Below are 19319 nucleotides of genomic sequence, written 5' to 3' on the forward strand. Positions count from 1 at the left end.
TTAAACTTTGGTGGCATTAGTGGCAAGGAACCGTTTCGAGTGCCCATTTCAAACACCAACGTTTAATGAGCCGTAAAATTAGTTCCAAGCGGCGCATCAGGAAAATGATGCTCTCATTGCATTCACCAGGGTTCATAGTATTGGAGAGTATAAAGATTGCAGTTTTATCACCAACCCTGTTTTGTCTATTGTTCCTCCAAAAAATGGCTAATTATCTCTCATTATCTGGGCAACTAATTGACTTACTAAAAAAATAATGGCTTATTTGAAATTAGTAAGAAAAAGAGCAGCAAGACTGGCAAGTTTTACACAGTTTACTTGAAAAATTTAAAGGATCTGTTTTAAGAGCAGTGTCTCCCCTTAAAGTGGTTACCAAGACAGAATACTACCTTGCTCAATTCGAAAGAACCAGCCGATGGTAGCTCACTGAAATCCCTTCCAGCCACGAAAGATGTAAAGGAAAAAAAAAACATCTAAGAGATAGAGAAATCGGTTATTTTGCACTACAATAATGTAATATAAGCCAGCACTAATAACAGTTTTCAGTGCATTGCCTGCACTTTACCCTTTGAGCGACATGAATAAACTTAACTAGAGGCCTCACCACAATCGTCCAGCCATGCTTTTTGGCGGTGGCTTAAATCGGCAGTTACCAATCGCACAAACAAGTTTCAGTTACACCATAAAAAAGTTGCCCCCCGAAAGTGCTTGGGGAGCCGCAACTGCCTCATCTGTTTTCTTAAACATCTAGATTAAATGTTTAAATTTGCGATAGAAGTGGTATCTTCGATATACAGACAAAGCGGTATTTTTAATAAAATAACCTTCTATTTTGCTTTCATGGCCCGCATAACCCTTTTGCTGGCACACTCAAGATAACTCTGGATGCCACACACACACACACAACCTTTTTCCACCCCCAAGTACACTTGCATTTATTGAATTGAAGTTTGTTTCCTGAATACATTTCAGAATGCATTCCCTCTTTAACTCACTCTCTGCGACTCCCGAGACAACTTGTGTAAGAAAAATCACGCCAGCATGTCGCAGAATCTACCGAGATGCCACATAAATCCGCAGAACTTGCCAGGTAAATTTTTGACAACAGATGTAGGGCATGTTTCTTCATCCACGTTGTTTCATCTCATCTTAGCAGCACAGCCATGGCGAGTCAGATGCGACAAAAGGTGCGGTGGGAATTTCACTGCCCAGAAGCCGCTTCGTGTAATGCATTGTTCTCTAAAAAAAAAATCTTACTAAAAAGATTTTCAAACACATGGACATCCTAATTAGTAGCCAATTCTTGCGTTAATTAGTCAGGCATTAATTCACTTGTTCTGAGCAAATTTTTTTTATAGGATAACAGAATCCCGAATAAAATGTTTACCGTAACGATCCGAGAGAATGCCCTCCCCCGAAACAGTGAAATATTCAATTTAATAAAAGACCCCAAAGATCGTCCACCCCCTAAAATCAATGGCTGCAGCACCGATGAGTGAACAAAAATCCTCTATTCATGCGCTGATTCAGTCACCTTTTTGCCCTTTCCGCACTTGACCCGAAAGTTCGCCCATCTCATATTTTTTTCTTGACATCTCCGCAATTTCGGTTGCTGCCGTGGCCCCATTTTTCTACTTCATTGCACCTGACCCGAAAGTTCCTCCATCCCGTATTTTTAACTTGATATCTCTGTACTTTTGGGTGGGCATTTTTTTGGAACTTTATGGTATATGCTCCACAGAGTGTCGTAGTGCACTGCTGCCACACAAATTTCCACAGGACAAACGTGGAAAAAAAATCAATAGTGAGTGAGGAACAGCCATAAAAAAAAAAAAAAAATCCCGGGCCTTGTCCACTAAGTGAAACCTGCGGAGGGGCGAAGCATGCAGTGTATAAGTGTATTCTTGTCACCCTGGCGTTTTCGCCCACGGAGATGAAACCGTTGGGGGGTACAGGTATACAGCTTTGCTGTAAAAGTCTCATGTCTTTGAAGCACGAAGCGTTCCAGCGCGAGGCGTAAATGAGTGTCTTGGTGTTTTAGTACCGTGACTACATGAGATGACAGTTATGACTACGACGCCGTGAGACGCCGACAGCCCGGCCCCCTAAGGGGCTTCACCCCTAAACCTCAGCAGTGGAAAGGTTAAAAGGTGCTCTCCCACCCTGGCTACCTGCTCTGCGGCCAATCGGGCGCACTCACCCCAGAGCCAGAAACCAGGAGCTGTGGAGGACCGGGCAGCAGAGCCAAGGAAGTCACAAACCTGGGCACGCAAGGAAGGAGGCACGTTTTGGCTCCCACAGCGACAATCCAACCCCTCCGCAAGCACCCAGCAACTCACTGGGTGTGTCCCAGGCAGAAGGTGCGGATGTTGTAGCAGTTGGGGAAGCACGACACCTGGATCTTCTCGTCGCGGTCCGACACGGCCACGAAGCTGTCTTCGTCCCCGATCACCTGGAAGAGTTCGACCCCTCGGCACGTGAGAAATGTGTCCATCAGACTAACACTAACTAGGACAACAAGGTCACAACCATCTCCCCCACCCCCCTTCATTGAAGAGGGTAACAAACTCCAGATCCAATCATCCAGATGGACTGTCACCAAAACCCGGCACTGCTGCGTGATGGTGGCTTCACCGTACAGGAGCCCTACCAACAGTAAAACGGAATACCACAGAAAAAACTTCACCATCTCTTTCTAAAGGAAGTTGAGAGAGGCGCGAAAGTCTTTCTCGCATCAAAACCGCATCAAAACCTTCCCTGAAAGCAACGTCCAATCTTCGCCGAAAGCGCGTCCAATCGATCGTAAAAACCTTCACAGACCTGAATTGGAAACAAAGAATGAACCCAAGCAACAATTTTTCGCGCACTAAGTAAATGCATCTACGAACGATCTAAATGTATACTGATAAGTGGTTTAGTAATTGTAAGCTAGAGGTGTATTCCTTCTTCATGATCGACGTGTGCATTGTCTTACCTAGAAGCGTTCCTTTTTCGCGATTTCTCAAGTAACCTTTTTGACACAACAGAAGCCCTGTTTCACGCACGCGCTGTGTGTCCAGTGATCGTATTATCAGAGCTTTTTGGTTGACCAACCGGTCTATGGGGAAATGCATTAGTTTTTTGACAGGACGCCACCGGTCGCACTAAGAAAGCTTCAGCTTTAATAGAGCAACTGGAAAGGATATTAAGGAGGTTGTACAGTGGCACACGTGTGATAGCGAGGCCATCCAGAACAGAAGGAACCCCGCATAAGGTGTGGTCCTGGACCCACAAAGGCATAGAGGGAATACGTAGGAGTTGTACAGTGTTAGCGAAGGACACAGCTCTGATCAATTGGGTGGGAGGTGTTAAAAACTGGGGAGGAGGACGTACCTTGCAATGATTGTCACTCCAAAGACACCACCCCCAACATAACCACCAAGCACACTGTGATTCTTTGACCCTCAAAGTCTCCAGGCGCTAATTTCTGGCACGCTGCCCGTGAGTGCCCAAAGCCTGCTGCTAGCAGTAATAGTCTGTGCTACAAAGTTATTTGTAGCACAGACTATTATACTGAACAGAACTGAACTGAAACAGAACAACTGGCACACCTTTAATGCAAAAGCCCCATATCTGTAAGTTTCACGAGACGCCTTGCAAGGTACAGGAAATCGAGAGGTACAAAAAATAGGAGAATGCACTGGGAAAGGGAAGCAGCAGCACCGGGGGAGGGCTCTGAGAGAGGGCCACGGCAACATGTGCAGCACAGACCACCTTGAGAGGTGATGGTTTTGAGGGGGGCGAGTGGGAGGCTTGTGGCGACGGCAAGCAAACAGAACGAACTCAGGCTGCTGCCCATGGGGGCCGGTCAAGTAGTGAAGGGCGCGGCCACAAGCTTCAACAGCAGATAATCAACGAAAGGCCAACTTAGGCATTCAGCTTCACATTCTTCGAAAGTTGCAAGCATCCCCCACAATTTTGTTTCCTTCAAGCAGAAGTCACGCCCCATGCCCTCCCAGGACACGAACTGAAGGCTGCCCACCATGTCAAGCACCATGGACAGGCGTCCAACGATGCGCTGGCCGGGTGAGCCATCCGGGTCGTCCAGCCCGAAGGAGTAGACGTCGCCGGAACGGTCCGCCACCAGCACAGTGTCCCGGGTGGCACACATGCGAACTTGGACGCACTTGCGGGCCACACACCTGCAAGAGATCGGGGTGGACCCAGGACGCTCACCGCGGCAGCTCGGCACAATTTACAGGGCCATAGAGACACGATACAAGACTGGTTCGTTAAATACCAACTTCCCTCAAATTTCACACCTCGGTCAAATTCACTTTGAATGTACAGTACATGCCACCAAACCAACTGGGACATGAATGATAGCCTCGCGAAATGCGTTGTTAGTTAGCTATAAACGTTTAAAATAGCTCCGTCACAAGCGACGCTGCACCTGGCGGCGGATTGCGCAAACAGCCATGAGCGGAAGTGACATTGCAGCCGGCCCTACGCTTTTACCTCCGGCCAGCCAGAAAACCGGCCGAGCTCCGCTGGGCGTGCTTCTCCTAGGACTGCGGTGAGGGCGAAGCGTAGCCCACAGAATGTGACCTCAGCCTGGCCGTAATGGCTGCACTCTCCTCAATTTAAGTTACAAAATCTCCAATTTTTGGTTGTGACTTTCGCCGTGGGTACGCGTATTTTAGCTGTCATATTTTGTAGTATCTTGCAGTCTTTTTAGGCAGACTACGCAGAAATAACGTTTTCGGGAGGTAGAAATTTCGAGTGCAGTTGGCCTTTAACCAGACTGCTTTTATTCCATGACAACGACGGCAATTTTATTGGAAACTTCAAACAAATGATTGGATACTAAGAAAAACATATGAAGCAGTGGCGAGACCTCAGGTACTTTCTGGCGATTTCTCTATGACTCGTCTTCAGACAAGCTCCCTTCCTGAAAAAAGGGTTCCAGTGACATTTCCTTCTTTGACCATGTTTTGTGATTGTCTGTTACAGCGACACGAATAAGCACCTTTAGTGTGTTACAAAATGCAAACATTTATTCGCTAAAGAAGAACAACCAAGTAACAAACATTCACTTCGTCTTTGCATAGCCCCATGTTTCTCTTATGCTTATTAAAATTGATTGATGGTTGATTGTGGGGTTTAAAGGGACACTGAAGTGAATTTGTCAAGCTCCCGTTTTTGCTTGCACTGCGTAAACTGGCTCAAATTAGCACACTTTTCATCGTTTATCCGGTTGACAAATCGGTAATTATTTTACAAAGCGCGAAAGAAGAAAAACTACCATGCGCGGTTTGTGGCGGCCGCACCAACTAAGGCTGTGACGTTGAGAGGAGGGGCGCCGTGATTGGACGATGCCCAAGGTTAGCAAACAAGTTTCGGTTTCGGTTCTGTAAAACATAACCAATGGCGTTGTTGGATGGGCATTCTCAATATCTCAGTAATCATCGTACCGCGCTTCTGCCATGTTGGCGGCTGTAAAATGCACAAGATAAGCCTCCCAGGACGGCTTGTAGTCGTAGCATTCACTAGCCCAGACCTACGCAGTGCATGAACGCCCTCCGCGTACCCGCAGACGCCCAAATGTCATGCGCTTTTCCCCCATATTTGGAGCTTGCCTCCCTCATGCCTGTATCGTAAAAAGCGTGTTTGCACCAGGCCAAGGGTCTGTTCATTCTGGCCTGTGCCCACTGCCTGCAAGCAGTCGGTGCTTATGGCAACAGCACGCCAACGAGAAGTCGCTAGCGCGCCAGTGCCAGCCTGCGCGTGTTTTGTGAACTAGTTCGTGTAGACATGAACGTTGCGGCCCAAAAAAAGGTGAACTCAATATAGAAAACATCGGCGGAAAACATAAAAGTTAACTTACAAAAAAAAAAAAAAGCACGTACCAGCGGGGATTCGAACTCGTGACTTGCAAAACATTTGCGGTGAACTACACAACGCCTCAGCCCACTCGGCCACGAAGCCGGATCCGTTGGGTTCCCTAATATAGGGTATATATTGCACAACCAGTTTACACTTTTATTTAGTTGTGGCATTTCAAGCAACTTAGGTGACTATTCGTTGTACTGCGCTCGTGCAGTAAGTGTCGCCCGAGTTTCCACAGTAGCTCACGTCTAGCAATTGCATTTCGTAGACGGAAAAGCGGTCGCAGATGCGTAGTCGTGCTGCTGACCGCTGTTCTTGTTCGCCCAGCGCAAAAAAGTGCTTCCCGCGCCCTAGTTTTACGCTGTACGGTAAAAATATCAGTTGATTTTATTTATTTAGTACCTATATTAACTTCGCTGACTCTTCTCCCGCCTTCAAGAGGCCTTATATTTTCCTACTGGCGTACCAGTCAGCGAAGCGTCGCATGTGCGCTTGTGCAGCGCCTGTGTGAAGCGACCTTGACTTGGAGCTAGATACAGTGTACAAACAAACCAAGTAAAGAAAGGCACATTCTTCCATTCACAAACGTGTCCTGGCTTCGTTTCAACTAAGCGAACGAATTGCGACCAAGCAATTTTTTTTAACCTCCTTGATTGCGACGACCCGCCGGCGGCCGGCGGACGAAACGCTGGGCCGACTGACTCTGTCTGAAGGCCGGGGAGCCGTGCAGTAGCGCAGCCAGCCAATTGCCACCTCATCCCCTCCTGACGTCACACGAAAACGCCACAGAAAATGGGCGAGCGTAAAGAGAGGAGGACAGCATTTTCGAATTAGTTTTTCTACTAAATAAAATCGCGTAAACGCGCCTAGAGTGGTCGAAACATGGCCTGGGGACTCCGGACTACAATTTGCGCTAGTAATCCGGCAATGTTTACATATCACTTCAGTGTCCCTTTAAAGGGCTGCTTGTGGGGTGCTTCACAGGCGATGAGGTACGCCGTTGTAAAGGGCTGCGGATTAATTTTGACCACCTGGGGATCTCGAACGTGCGCCAAAATCTTGAACGCATGGGCATTTTTGCTTTTCACCTCCATCAGAAAAGCGGCCGTCGCGGCTGGGACTCAAACGCACGTCCTTGGGCTCAGTAGCACAACGCCTTAGCCACTGAGCCACCGCGGTTGGTATGCTGAAAATTTCAAGAAATATAAGGATTTCCATGGGTCTGCAAAAGTTCAAGGCCTTGAAGACAAGCGTTTCAAATTTGAGGGTCTTCAAGGACTCGCATGAACCCTGTCTCAAATTCCAACCACATATCCTCCACAAGGAGCTTTAGATTAGCGACGGGCAGCAAAGCGCAAGGCCACAAACGCATAATGGGGGAAGAGACACAACGCAGACAGGGGCGAAGCAAGCGCTTCACCGAAACCTCCTGCAAACCCATGGCCCGATTCTGTTTGATATCCTTGTTACATGGGTGCTTTGAAAGCCCTTGAACTGAATGTCAGTTGACTTAAATGCCACCCTTGGGTTGCTAAACAACATTTTCTAAGGGCATTTGGTTGAAATGCCATTTGAGTCAAAGCAGCACCACCAACGACCTCTGAGATTCTCAAAGGCATTTGGAACATCAACGCTTGTACTGTTGGATGCAGTTTCTGCAAGCTGTATTTACAAAAATAATTATTCACAAGTAAAACTTCGTTTTTAAGGAGCACGCTTTTAATGATTTTTCATTTGTTTTTCTTTTCTATTACTCTGTCTACGATTACACGGTAACTTGGTACTCTCAGCACTGGCAGTGAAAAAAAAGAAAAAAATGAACTTCCTATTTTGTGCATGTATGTAGGTTATGATCAATTCTATCACGCACAAAGGTGTTTTTTGGCATGAAGTTACAATTTTTTGCCAAGTTATAAAAACAAAACTGGACAGCCGTAGCAACACCAAAACATGGCAGGTGAATGCAAAAACTTCCAACTGTCTTTTAGCATTGCTGTGTAGACTGGCAGAAGTCCTTCCTGATCAAACGGCGTTTCAAATTTCAAAGGCCATTTGTATCAAATGTCCTTTCAAACGCTCGACTTGTGGGCAAGTTAGAGCGTAAAATTTTTGACGAGAGACAATAAAAGGACGACACAGACTTGCCTTCCCACTTTGGTGCCACACAAGCCACCCAGGGGAACCACACTAATGATGCTGCCAGCTTCCATTTGTCCTAGACACTGGTGCCATGCCACGTCAAGGCCCAAAACGAGGTTCAAAACGGGAGCTCACCTTTGGGAAATGGCCACCCAGTCACCACAGCTCCTCCGCTTCCAGACAAGGAGTCTCTTGCTGTGGGTCACCGCCATAAAATAGGTCGAACACGGCGAGAAGTTGGCACACGAGAACCCAGGCTCCGCTTGTTTGCCCGCCACCGTGCTGTTCTCGTCTTCATCGCTAGAAACAAGTGGAAAAAAAAATACAGAAATGCAGTTTTCTCTTCCGCAAAACACAGCCTGTTTCTCAAGAGCCCCAGCGCTTGACGATGCGGCCGGGTAATTAATAATTACCTGTCCTGGCTACATGCAGCCTGGGGGTCCTCTGGAATGGTGAGCCGCACTTTTTCAAAGCCACTGCAATGATAAAAAGGAAAATAGAATTATGGCCGGAGGGTTTGGTGCCATCCAGTATGTTTCAATTCAACGTACCATTAAAATCAGTTTGAAAACTACTTCAGGAGCTCTGAACCATAGCATTGACAGTGCAATTGCATAGCACTTTCTAACATTTGCAAAAATGACTTTACTCAAGCTTTTTTCACCCTCTGGCATCTCCACGAAAAGTGCTATTGCCGATGGTTCAATGTGTGAGTTTTGGCCTGATGCTCGGAGTCTAGCGAGCCCCACACATCACTTACACACTCCTTTTGGCAACTGGGCACGTCAGCGATCAATGCAACGCATGGGACCATTCAAATGCCTTCTCAGCCCAACTATAAAGAAGGCCAAACATTGTAGACCTGGTTTTAAGCGGCCATTGAGACAGCATTGCAGAAAGCATCGCCGACACTTCAGCCCCACCGAACAGTCTTCCAGAGGCTGCCATTTTACGCACCCAATCACTGGAATACTGTCCAAAGATCATCACCCCAAAGGATGGTTTCAAAGTGTTGAGCATAAGCCCGGGGATCTCTCCCTCGTATCGCGCATAATGTCCCTGCGGTTGCTATGAGCGCAGTCACTGGCTCTGCGTGGCAATAGGTCACAGCTTCTCTTTTAGCAGCACACATGCACGCTCTGCTTACTTCCGATTGCATTCATGTTCCTTCTTGCGTCCACCACACGGAACACAATATCGTATTTATCTCCGTATGCAACACAAAACCACATCTCTGCGCACAGTTCATGTGAAAAGCGGCAGCGATGGACATTAATCCCTACAAGGATGAGCTTCAGTTCTAGGAAGCTCAGTTTCAAGAAGGAATGCTTTACCAATACCGCTTTACTTGTTCAAAAAGAATGTTAGCACGTTTTCAACACCAGTAGTATAACCTTGAGATATTTGTCGATTTTCCATTCCGGCTGCAGTGGCTGCTTTTGAGATGGAGGTGAAAAGCAAGAACGCCCGTGTGTCAAGGGTTATGGCACATATTGAAGATGCCCAGATAGTCCAAATTATTCTAGAGCTCTCCACTACGACACACCTCATAGCCCAGACGTGACTTTGGCACGTTAAACCCGCAGAATTATAAATTTTAATATTTGGCGATAATTGAAAATCTTTCGACTGTATTATTCATGCGACCTTAACTGCAGAGCTTGAACACCATCACTTCCAAGGAAATGAACCTTTTTCAAGTACTGGTCCTCCTGGTAGCCTCCATGACAGCTAAAAAGTGGCAGTTAGGCACGCCCCTCCCCCAAAAGTATCGTCGGAAAACTCGTGCACAAAACCATCTCGTCCTGCAGTCCCTCCCACACCCACCTGCCACCCATACCTTTCACATGAATGCCACAGAGTAGGTGCACATGCCCAAGACTAATCGGCAGCATTGGAGAAATGCCTCTTCCATTACTTCTTTTTTTAATATTTTTCATTCCCTCACTGGTGAACTTGTGCGTTCAGCATTGCCAGCCTCAAACGTCTTCACCCCTTTCTTTGGAATCCCTTTTTTGTGTGCACGTACGAACTCACCACGAGCTGTCGAAAAGGAGGAAATAAAAACATGCACCCCTCTATAGCATAGCCGCTCTCCGAGCGGCAAGCCGAGGGTGCGTGCACTCTTTTGCTTATACTGCCCGGGGCGACTTCCAAGAATGGCGGACGGGCAGCCCACGCATGCGTAGATCGATACTGGAAAAAGGTTCATTGTCTGGCCATAGCCTGTGGTCTGCTCTGCTAAAACCTTATTTCAAATACTGTCATCAACGCGTCAAAATAAATATTTTTAACATCCGAATTAAAACCTACCAACGAACCAAACCTGTATTTTGTCCAATTGTTGTTCCTTCAACATTGCAATGAATGGTATACGGCACGAATGATGTGGCCATGCGAATAATACGGCACGTATTTCCTGTTTCCATTGCTTCTCTCGTACCTTAAATACCTACGTTCTTCACCAGGCTGTTCTTCAAAAAAGAATGAACTTTATGGCAGTGCATTCCTGTATGTCTGCACATGATTAGATAAAGCAACATCTCAGCCGCCACGGTGGCTCAGTGGCTAAGTAGTTGTGCTGCTGAGCACGAGGACGCGGGTTCGATTCCCCGCGGCGGCGGCCGCTTTTCTGATGGAGGCGAAAAGCAAAAACGCCCGTGTGTACGAGATTTCGGCGCACGTTAAAGATCCCCAAGTGTTCAAAATTAATCCGGAGCCCTCCACTACGGCGCGCCTCATCACCTGTGTAGCGTCGGCGCGTTAAACCCTACAATCAATCAACAGATAAGGCAACATCTCAAGTTTGCGTTGTCCAATCTCATTGTCTTCAGCATCTATGCTCTCTTTCGCTGCACGTTTTCGCAGTGAGCAGACGATTTCAGTCGGAAACTGTAAACAGCTCACGGGCTGTAAACTTGATCTCTTATTCTATTACTATTTGTTTTATGTGCTGCACTACGTTGGAATGTATGGGCTGCCTCCCGTGTAGCAGAGGAGCGGTCCACATAACGTCAATGTCTTTTCGACAGATATCCGCAACACCCGTCCACATGTATGCTCACTACGTCCACTTACTTGTCTTTCGTCTCGTAGAGGTACACATGATCGGGGCACACGAGTGCGATTCTGTTGTTGCTGCAGCGTATCAACGCCATCCACTTTACGTAGCTATAACCCTTTGTCAGCACCACGGACGCGAGCGCATCGCTTATTAGCAGTCACGCATTGACAGTTTGTCTCTGCTACAGAGCGGCCATGTGGTTTTCGCAGTTTTCGTCAGGCGCCGGGGCCGATGATGAAGATGACAATGTCTTGGAAAAAACAAAGAATTAGCGCACTACTTTTGTAAAGTTACTTTTATTAATATTTAATGTTTTGCTTTAAATAGTTATTGTTTGTGTAGTTATAATAAGCAGACAAAAATGTTCCGCAGTATTAGTTTCGGTTTCGATTGCTTTATTTTATGGGTTACTTTAAATCATCGTGGGTATTTGTGTGGATTGGCCGCTGTTATTCTGTTTTTAGTTTAACATGTTTATCTGGTGCACCTAGATAGAACACTGTAAACTAGCGATAGAGATCGGATTCCAAAATTTTATTTATTTAGCTCGCCTTCCCATCTCTCGCATTATGCGCACCACGGAGTAGCGCCGCGCGGTTGTCCCGCGGGAAGCGTAAGGCAATTTATTTACTTCTTCCCGTAGCAGGGACTCCGGAACCATGGTGGCAGTGGGAGCAATCGCCCCCACAGGATCTAAAGCAGGAAGGGCATGCTCATACATTGAAAGCGGCTTCAGAATGGGGGCGTGGAGGAGGAAAGAACTGAGAGAGGAGAGAAGGAGGTGAAACCTGCACTCACACCGAAAAGGAATACATCGCATTGCCGTTCGCCGACTACTTCGAATATGCCGCCCCGAACATTTAAAATTCTCCACCTATTGCGGTCGGTAGTTGTAGCCGCCATTTCAACGGTCGTAAAGTTGCAATATGGCCATTGTACGACTGTTGTCATCAACCAAAGCCTATATATTAAATGCAAAGCATTTCAGTAACTCACGATGTCACCCGCGTTGACGTCCGTAGTCGTAGTCCGCACCCCTCCCCCTACACTATATAAAAAAAATACTATCCGGTGCCTGGTTTCGATCCCTCGACCCCGCGGGCGGAACGCAATGTACATGGTGCTCTACCCACTGCGCCACAAAGCCGACACAGAATGGGAGGCTACGAACGCGCCTTATATCCTTGACTCATTCAAACTAGGTGAAGAAGCTGCTGATACAACGCATTCACTACCACCAACTCCCCAAACACTAAACGTTAACGCAATACACCCACCCCCTATGCGACGCATTTACTCGAGTCCCCCTCGCGGGGAGATGGGCCCAATTTTTTTTTGATTGAGGATGACGATTGATGACATCAATCAAAACATATATGTTTTGATTGATGACGGGCGGCGGAGACAGTGTCGGCGCCCGAAGAACGGGGAGAAATGGGGAATCGCCTGTATGAATAACGGCGGCTCGGCACCCCTTGGTCTTCCAGCGACATCCGTGGAAGACAACCTGTTCCCAGGGCGTCATGCGAAGTTATGTAGAAGCGCCTTCCTAATATTATCTCTATGCCTTCCCATACCGAGTTCAACCGAGTAAATCTATCGTTGTTCACCTGCACTGTGTGGCAGAATCACTGTAAAATCGTGCAATTTATTTTAAACCTAAAAGGGTCTACTTCTATGTGTCACCCGGTGCTGCTAAAAAGGAGCGCGCCCCCGACAGGTACGTGCGGTGGCGTGCTGGGACCGACCCAGCAGCTGTGTTGCACATGTCTGCCGGAGGTGCCGCTGGGTGTCGTGACAAAGTGAGGGGGCATGCGTGGTCCGCGGAGAAGAAACAGAAACTATGCGGCACATAGTGTTGGAGTGAGAGAGTATCTATCCAAATCTACGTGAGGGAAATATTCGGCTTCTAGAAGCTGTAGGATTTAAGGGTAGCACAGAGGGAGTTAACTTCAAGGCCGTCGAGGCGACGAAAAGATTAGAATGCTGGCGGACGAAAAGCAGAAAGCGGTATGTACATATGTGTCCTGTTAGACCTGTATGTGTGTATATATGTATCCTCTTCTTACCTCTATCATCCCTGTTCCCCATTCCCCACACCCCCCCACCAGCAGGCGTTCCGGTGTCCACCCTTAGGTGAGATAAACTACGCCTGCTGGTGGTCTTTTCTTTCCTTGTTAACAATAAATTCATTCATTCATTCATTCATTGCCTAGGACAGCTACACCTGTGACAGAAAAAAAAGTATATTGTGCCTGCCCTAAGAGTGGCGGTACTATTAAACAAAGAATATAAAACGTAGATTTATTAGTCTTTTTTGTAAGATGACACGTTAATACCCCGTTACAAAGGGGATACCACTAGCAATCAATCAAATCAGTGTCGCCGCTGTCCGGTGCCTATTGGCGACAAGATGTTGGGTGGCGCTCCCTGGCTCCTGGCGTCAGCTTAGGGACTCGCGCTGCTGCTGTCTGCTACATTCCGCTTGTGAGGGACAGCAGTGCCTGTACTAGAAATCGCCCGCTTTGATGCTGTAGTGCATTAAAAAGCGTATTTTCATATTTTCAGTAATTCAGTTATTTTGCCAGCTTATCACACCTCTCAATAATTGCAAGTTACATTCCGCACAAGTTTGCCACGCACGAGGAGAGAGAGAACAACTTTCTTCAGAGCATCAGTCAGAAGCTCATGTGTAACTCGTTCTTTCTGGCGTATTTGTGAGGTTCAGCGCTCAGAGCTCCACGATAAGTATTCGAAATGCGTAGGCTTCCCTAAAGTATTTTTGAGATGCTCTAATTAATGAAGACCCAACCGTATAATGCTACGCACCAAGCAGCGGGCCCCTACACGCGCATCGCGCAGTAGGAAATAAAACAGCTGTATTCTATTTCTTTCGTTGTCGTTGACTTGTATCAGATGAATGTTTTTTTCTCTGCCCAACGCATTCATTTTTCTGCATCGCCACAAACGCCTTATTAGAAGATTTGGGGATGTTTGGTAGGCTCACAAGTTCACGTGAATATCTCCTTCAGGCTGTATGGCATACATTCTCTTCTTCACAAATTTTGCTTTCGTTATGGCTGTGTGCAGGAAGGTGCCTATCCGCAACGTCAGTTGTTTGTTCACATGCAAATGCAATGAGAAGGTTTGTGCCACACCACGCGGCGAAACGGCGTAGACAACGATGTCCAGAGTACTCGAAGGCGGTTTTTGTGCCTTAACTGACTCTCACGCCGAACGGTTATGACATGATCCCGGTGTTGAAGACTTCATATACTCGCTAATAAATCCAATAAATTGCATACGTCCCGGTTTCCAGTATAACAAGAATCGAAACCGAAGAATTGAAACTGAACAGGCTGCTCTTTATTGTTTTCCACCCCCTTCAGGCGCAAAGAACAAATGCTGGTCTAATCTCGATGGCTTTCCATTAGTTAAAGAAAATTACTCTTGCTCTCTTGTCCTGAACTGAGGACCCCGCCACTGACCAGTTCAATTTTACTGCTAAATAAAGTTTTCTCTTCCTCCTCCTCTTCAGTGCAGTTTTACTATAAAGGATATCTGCATTGGGAAGATATGGCTGCGGGAAATGTACCGTAATTATCCCTAGTAACACTATAGGTTACACTACGTAACACTATGTAAAAATACAGTAACACTATGTTTAGACGTCTGAACAAACATACTGTTACTGTATTTTTACCGCACGCGAGACTAGCATGCGTGCATTCGTGTGTGTCCGCGTGCGTGCGTGCGTGCGTGCCTGATTAGGCGGAAACATTGATCGATCAATTGACTGACTGATTGATTGATTGATTGATTGATTGATTGATTGATTGATTGATTGATTGATTGATTGATTGATTGATTGATTGATTGATTGATTGATTGATTGATTGTAGGGTTTAACGCGCCGACGCAACGCAGGCGATGAGGCGCGCGTTAGTGAAGGGCTCCGGATTTATTTTGACCACCTGGGAATCTTTAACGTGCGCCGAAATCTCGTACACACGTTCGTTTTTGCTTTTCACCTCCATCAGAAAAGCGGCCGCCGCGCCGGGAATCGAACCCGCGACCTTGTGTACAGAAGGCGGAAACATGTTATGGCGGCGCACCTGCAGAAATTATACGTAAATTGACTAGCACATAGATTCTATCCGTACTGGTTTTATAAGGACAGGAAAGCAGTAATGAAAAATGTGGGTGTCATTCCGAAGTCCAAGTGATTTGGCTTACACTTAACAAATATCAGACGAGGTTGAAATCACGATTACTTTGTGGATGAAGCGGTTATGGCGCCGTGCACTGCATACGAGTACAGCCTTCGAGCTTGAACTGATATTTGGTATCGTGCTCATGCCCACGTTTTGCTCAATAAGCCTCCATACTGCAGAAGCCTGGTATAAAACCAGCACGCTTTTTGCGGCCCATGCATAGTGCATATGACAACATGACAACGCGAAGTGACGTGATACAATACTTTCGAGCGTTCGGCAAGGTTACAAAACTGTTTTACCATCTCCTTAGGTGTACGATTACCGGGAAAATGCCGTCGACCAAAGCCGACAACCCCGGAGGCCTGGGATTTGTTTTCGTCATGAATTTTCGCTTTGTCAGTTATTAGCAGCTGGCTGTTACCTTTGTTCGAAAGATTGCTCGATAAAGGAGCTGACGCGGGGTCCGGACAGTTTATCGAACGCCGTTTTATCGAACGCCGTTTAATCGACGGACGTTTTATCGAAGCCGTTTTATCGAAAGTGTTTTTCCCGGCCTTTTCGTGTAACAAAATTTGCAGTACGTTTTCTGGTTTCCTCCTCGCTATGTAATTTGCAAATCTTGTCTCCACAGGGAGCCTATTCAAAAGAATTTGTACTAGTTGTCTTTTATTTCTAGCGTGCCTTTTTACTTTTGTGATGCGCGAAATTGGTCTGCACAATTTTTTTGTTCTGTTCATTGCGCAAGTGGTACTGCCATAACGAATCTCCTTGTGTCTCTAGTCCCCCATCTGATCCAAAGCATATCGCGGCATTTTGGCGCATAGAGAATGCCTCGATATGATTCGTACTTTTTTGTATACAACGCTTTTGTATCTAATCTTATCTAATTATTTCGCCGCGTATGTTCTACATACGTGAGGCACTTCTTGGCGCTTGTGAGTCCGATGTCAAAAACCTAACTGGAACGCCAGCAAAAGTCTTTCCCGATTTCTGCATTCCTAATTCTTAATGGACCATACTAAAGGTTGGTTCGTTGTCATCTCCCCCCCCCCCCCCCCCTCCCCCTTCGTTGCACCCCAGCATGCCTGGGTTGTAATGCACGGCAGAGACAATGAGGAATAAAGCTATCTGCAGATTAGGTTAGTGCGATGGCCAGTCAAACAAAATAAACCCCGAAAATTACAATGAAAGCCGCAAAACTACACTTTCGATAAAACGGCGTTCGATAAAACGGGCATTTTTTCGAGAAAACGGCGTTCGATAAAACGGCGTACGATAAACTGTCTGGGAACCGCTGACGCCTATATATCCGACTCTTCGCGCTCCGCACGGGACCGGCTTCTCAAGGAATGAGGAGACTCCGGCAATGTTTCTCCCGGAGCGGTATCAAAAACTGAGCTTTAAATCACGTCTTGAGCTAGGGTATGCGGTTTGAAGTCTTTCATTGTGATAAAAGGTTACTACGCACACGCGGAATCTAGTGCACACAAGCATCAAGAGTCAACCGAGCGCAAAGAACAGGGAGACCCGCCGCGGTGGCTCAGTGGGCGCCACTAAAGTTTATTTAGTGACGCTAGCTACGGCGTTGCGCTGCTGAACCCTAGGACGCGGGTTTGACTCCCGGCCGCGGTGGCCGCTTTTCTGATAGAGGCGAAAAGCGAAAACGCTTGTGCATGTATTCGAGATTTCGGCGCACGGTAAAGTTCGCCTGCAGGGGTCAAAATTAATCCGGAGCCCTCCACTACGGCGCGCCTCGTCACCTGCGCTAGGTCGGCGCGTTGAACCCACACATTCAATCCAGAAATAGCAGGGAGAGCGAGCCCGTGCGAAGCAGACGACAAATGCGAGAATTCCGAAGGAGACGTCATGGAGAACCGCTCCGCAGCTCCGCCCGTGGTCGCGCTCACCGCCAATACAGGGGCTGGCCGGCCAGCTTTTCCTCCAGAGTCAGTAGTATTAACTTAATGCGTCAGAACGAGGCTTCGTGGAGCAGGGTGGGATCACGTAATCCAACTTAGTACGTCACACCAGGGTACTTCAGTTGAAAAACCCTGATCACACACGACGGCGTGCGCGACGACGTGCCAGTTCAGCGCGTCGCTAACCTTGTGCGCGCGTTACCGTAAGATGAGTGCACCGTCGAACAGCTGTGCTGTGCGGTGAAGCCAACTCTTTTCGCGCAGCGGACAGGTCGTGACAAGCCCTAGACTCTCTGACGCTCTTGAATCGGCTGAATCCGGTTTCCGGTGCTTCGTATCTCCGAACGCACGCCGCTCGTCGAGATCTCCAAATCCCCCCTCTCTCAGACTCAGCATGCTGGCTTCCACGGGACAGGGATAGATAGTGTCCATGTGCGACGTGTGCGTCTGTACTCTTTCGTGCCGTGTACAAAGCACCGAGAAAGCTGAGTGACCGTTGGCGCTGTGATTATAAATCGCTTCAAGCGCCGCTCACTTCTTCTTCAGCATCGGATCATGCTGGCACTCTATGCTGTAAGCACGCTGACGGGCTTCTGTACCTGTATCACCATTTACGTTTCAACACGACAGTGTTTTTTATTCCCGGATACACAAAGATATCAGTGACGTCATATCCGTCACGGAAGTGACGCCAGTACAACGGAACAAGCGGCCTGTAAAGGGTGCACCCCTGCACATAGCGTCTTCTTGCGGCGAAGCAACCTTTAATACTAAAGAGTTGATTGGAAAAAAGCAGAGCAAAAGGTTTCCCCTCAGACAGCAGTGGGCCCGGACGGAATACCAATGCAACTGATAAACCTACTTGGACCTAAAAGTAAGGAATCGTTTATGAGGGCAATAGATAAGGTAATAGAAACCAAACAAGTACCAGAGGACTGGTTAGAAAGTAGGATGAATTTAATATATAAAGGCAGAGGAGACAAAGCCAGTATTGAGTCATACAGACCACTCACAGTAACGTCAGTGGTGTATAGATTCGTAATGCAGGCGATAAAATCAGAAATTCAAGCATGGATGGAAGAAAATTATGATACTTGGGGAACTGCAGAATGGATTTAGACAAGACAGGCGACTGGATGACAATCTGTTCGTGATAACGCAATGCATTGAAATTGCGAAAGCGCAGAATAGACCACTATGGATTACGTTCTTGGACATTAAAGGGGCATATGACAACGTAAACAGAGAACGGCTGTGGAGAATGTTGAAACTCCAGGGATTAGATGACGAGTTAGTACAGTTCCTTATAGCAATCTATAAAGACAATAGAGTGCACCTTACTTGGGAAGGACAGAAATGCGCCCGGCAGGTCAACATCCATCGGGGACTGAAACAGGGATGCCCTTTGAGCCCAATACTGTTCATGCTTTACATGGCAGGGTTAGAAAAGAAACTGGAAGAAAGTCAAGTAGGGTTTAGCCTAACCCATATGCTGCAAGGCGAAGTGGTACAACAGCATATTCCGGGAATGTTATACGCAGACGACATTGTTCTTTTAGCTGATAACCAAACCGATATGCAGCGGCTAATAAATATTTGCGGCCAGGAAGCCACTGACCTCGGGTTAAATTTCGGTGCAGAAAAATCAGGAATAATGGTTTTCAATGACGCTACCACCGACGTAGTGTCTATCCAGCAAGGCGAATTACCTAGAGTCAAGGAATATAAATATTTGGGAGTGTGGATAAACGAAGGGGATAGCTACTTAAGTACTCACGAGGAGCAACTTAAGGTTAAGGGAAAGCGAAACGCAGCTATAATGAAGCATAGAGCTCTGTGGGGGTATAACAAATATGAAGTAGTAAGAGGAATGTGGAAAGGAGTAATGGTTCCGGGTCTCACGTTTGCGAATGTTGTACTCTGCTTAAAATCAGACGTTCTATCACGCCTTGAAGTAAACCAGAGAACGGTAGGACGTCTGGCCTTAGGCGCGCATGGAAAAACAACTAACGAAGCAGTTCAGGGAGATATGGGCTGGGCGTCGTTTGAAGTTAGAGAAGCTCAGAGTAAAATATGCTTTGAGATGAGGTTGAGGGCAATGGATCAACGAAG

The 19319-nt window shown here is 47.0% G+C and overlaps 1 protein-coding gene across 1 annotated transcript in view; it reads right to left on the minus strand.

The window, feature by feature from the left end:
* Positions 1 to 11290, minus strand: part of LOC144162389 (tRNA (guanine-N(7)-)-methyltransferase non-catalytic subunit WDR4-like) — a 23274-nt gene extending 11984 nt beyond the window's left edge. The window contains exons 1-6 of the mRNA XM_077692893.1: positions 11086 to 11290; positions 8421 to 8483; positions 8143 to 8307; positions 4022 to 4181; positions 2340 to 2452; positions 2201 to 2261 (exon numbers count right to left, since the gene is read on the minus strand). Coding sequence (XP_077549019.1) covers positions 2201 to 2261; positions 2340 to 2452; positions 4022 to 4181; positions 8143 to 8307; positions 8421 to 8483; positions 11086 to 11165 — 642 coding nt within the window. The 5' untranslated portion in view covers positions 11166 to 11290. The remainder of the gene's footprint in view (positions 1 to 2200; positions 2262 to 2339; positions 2453 to 4021; positions 4182 to 8142; positions 8308 to 8420; positions 8484 to 11085) is intronic.
* Between the last annotated feature and the right edge of the window lie 8029 nt (positions 11291 to 19319).

This window comes from Haemaphysalis longicornis, unplaced genomic scaffold, assembly GCF_048455015.1.
Source record: "Haemaphysalis longicornis isolate Haplotype H1 unplaced genomic scaffold, Haemaphysalis longicornis Haplotype H1 scaffold_12, whole genome shotgun sequence".
Taxonomy (NCBI): domain Eukaryota; kingdom Metazoa; phylum Arthropoda; class Arachnida; order Ixodida; family Ixodidae; genus Haemaphysalis; species Haemaphysalis longicornis.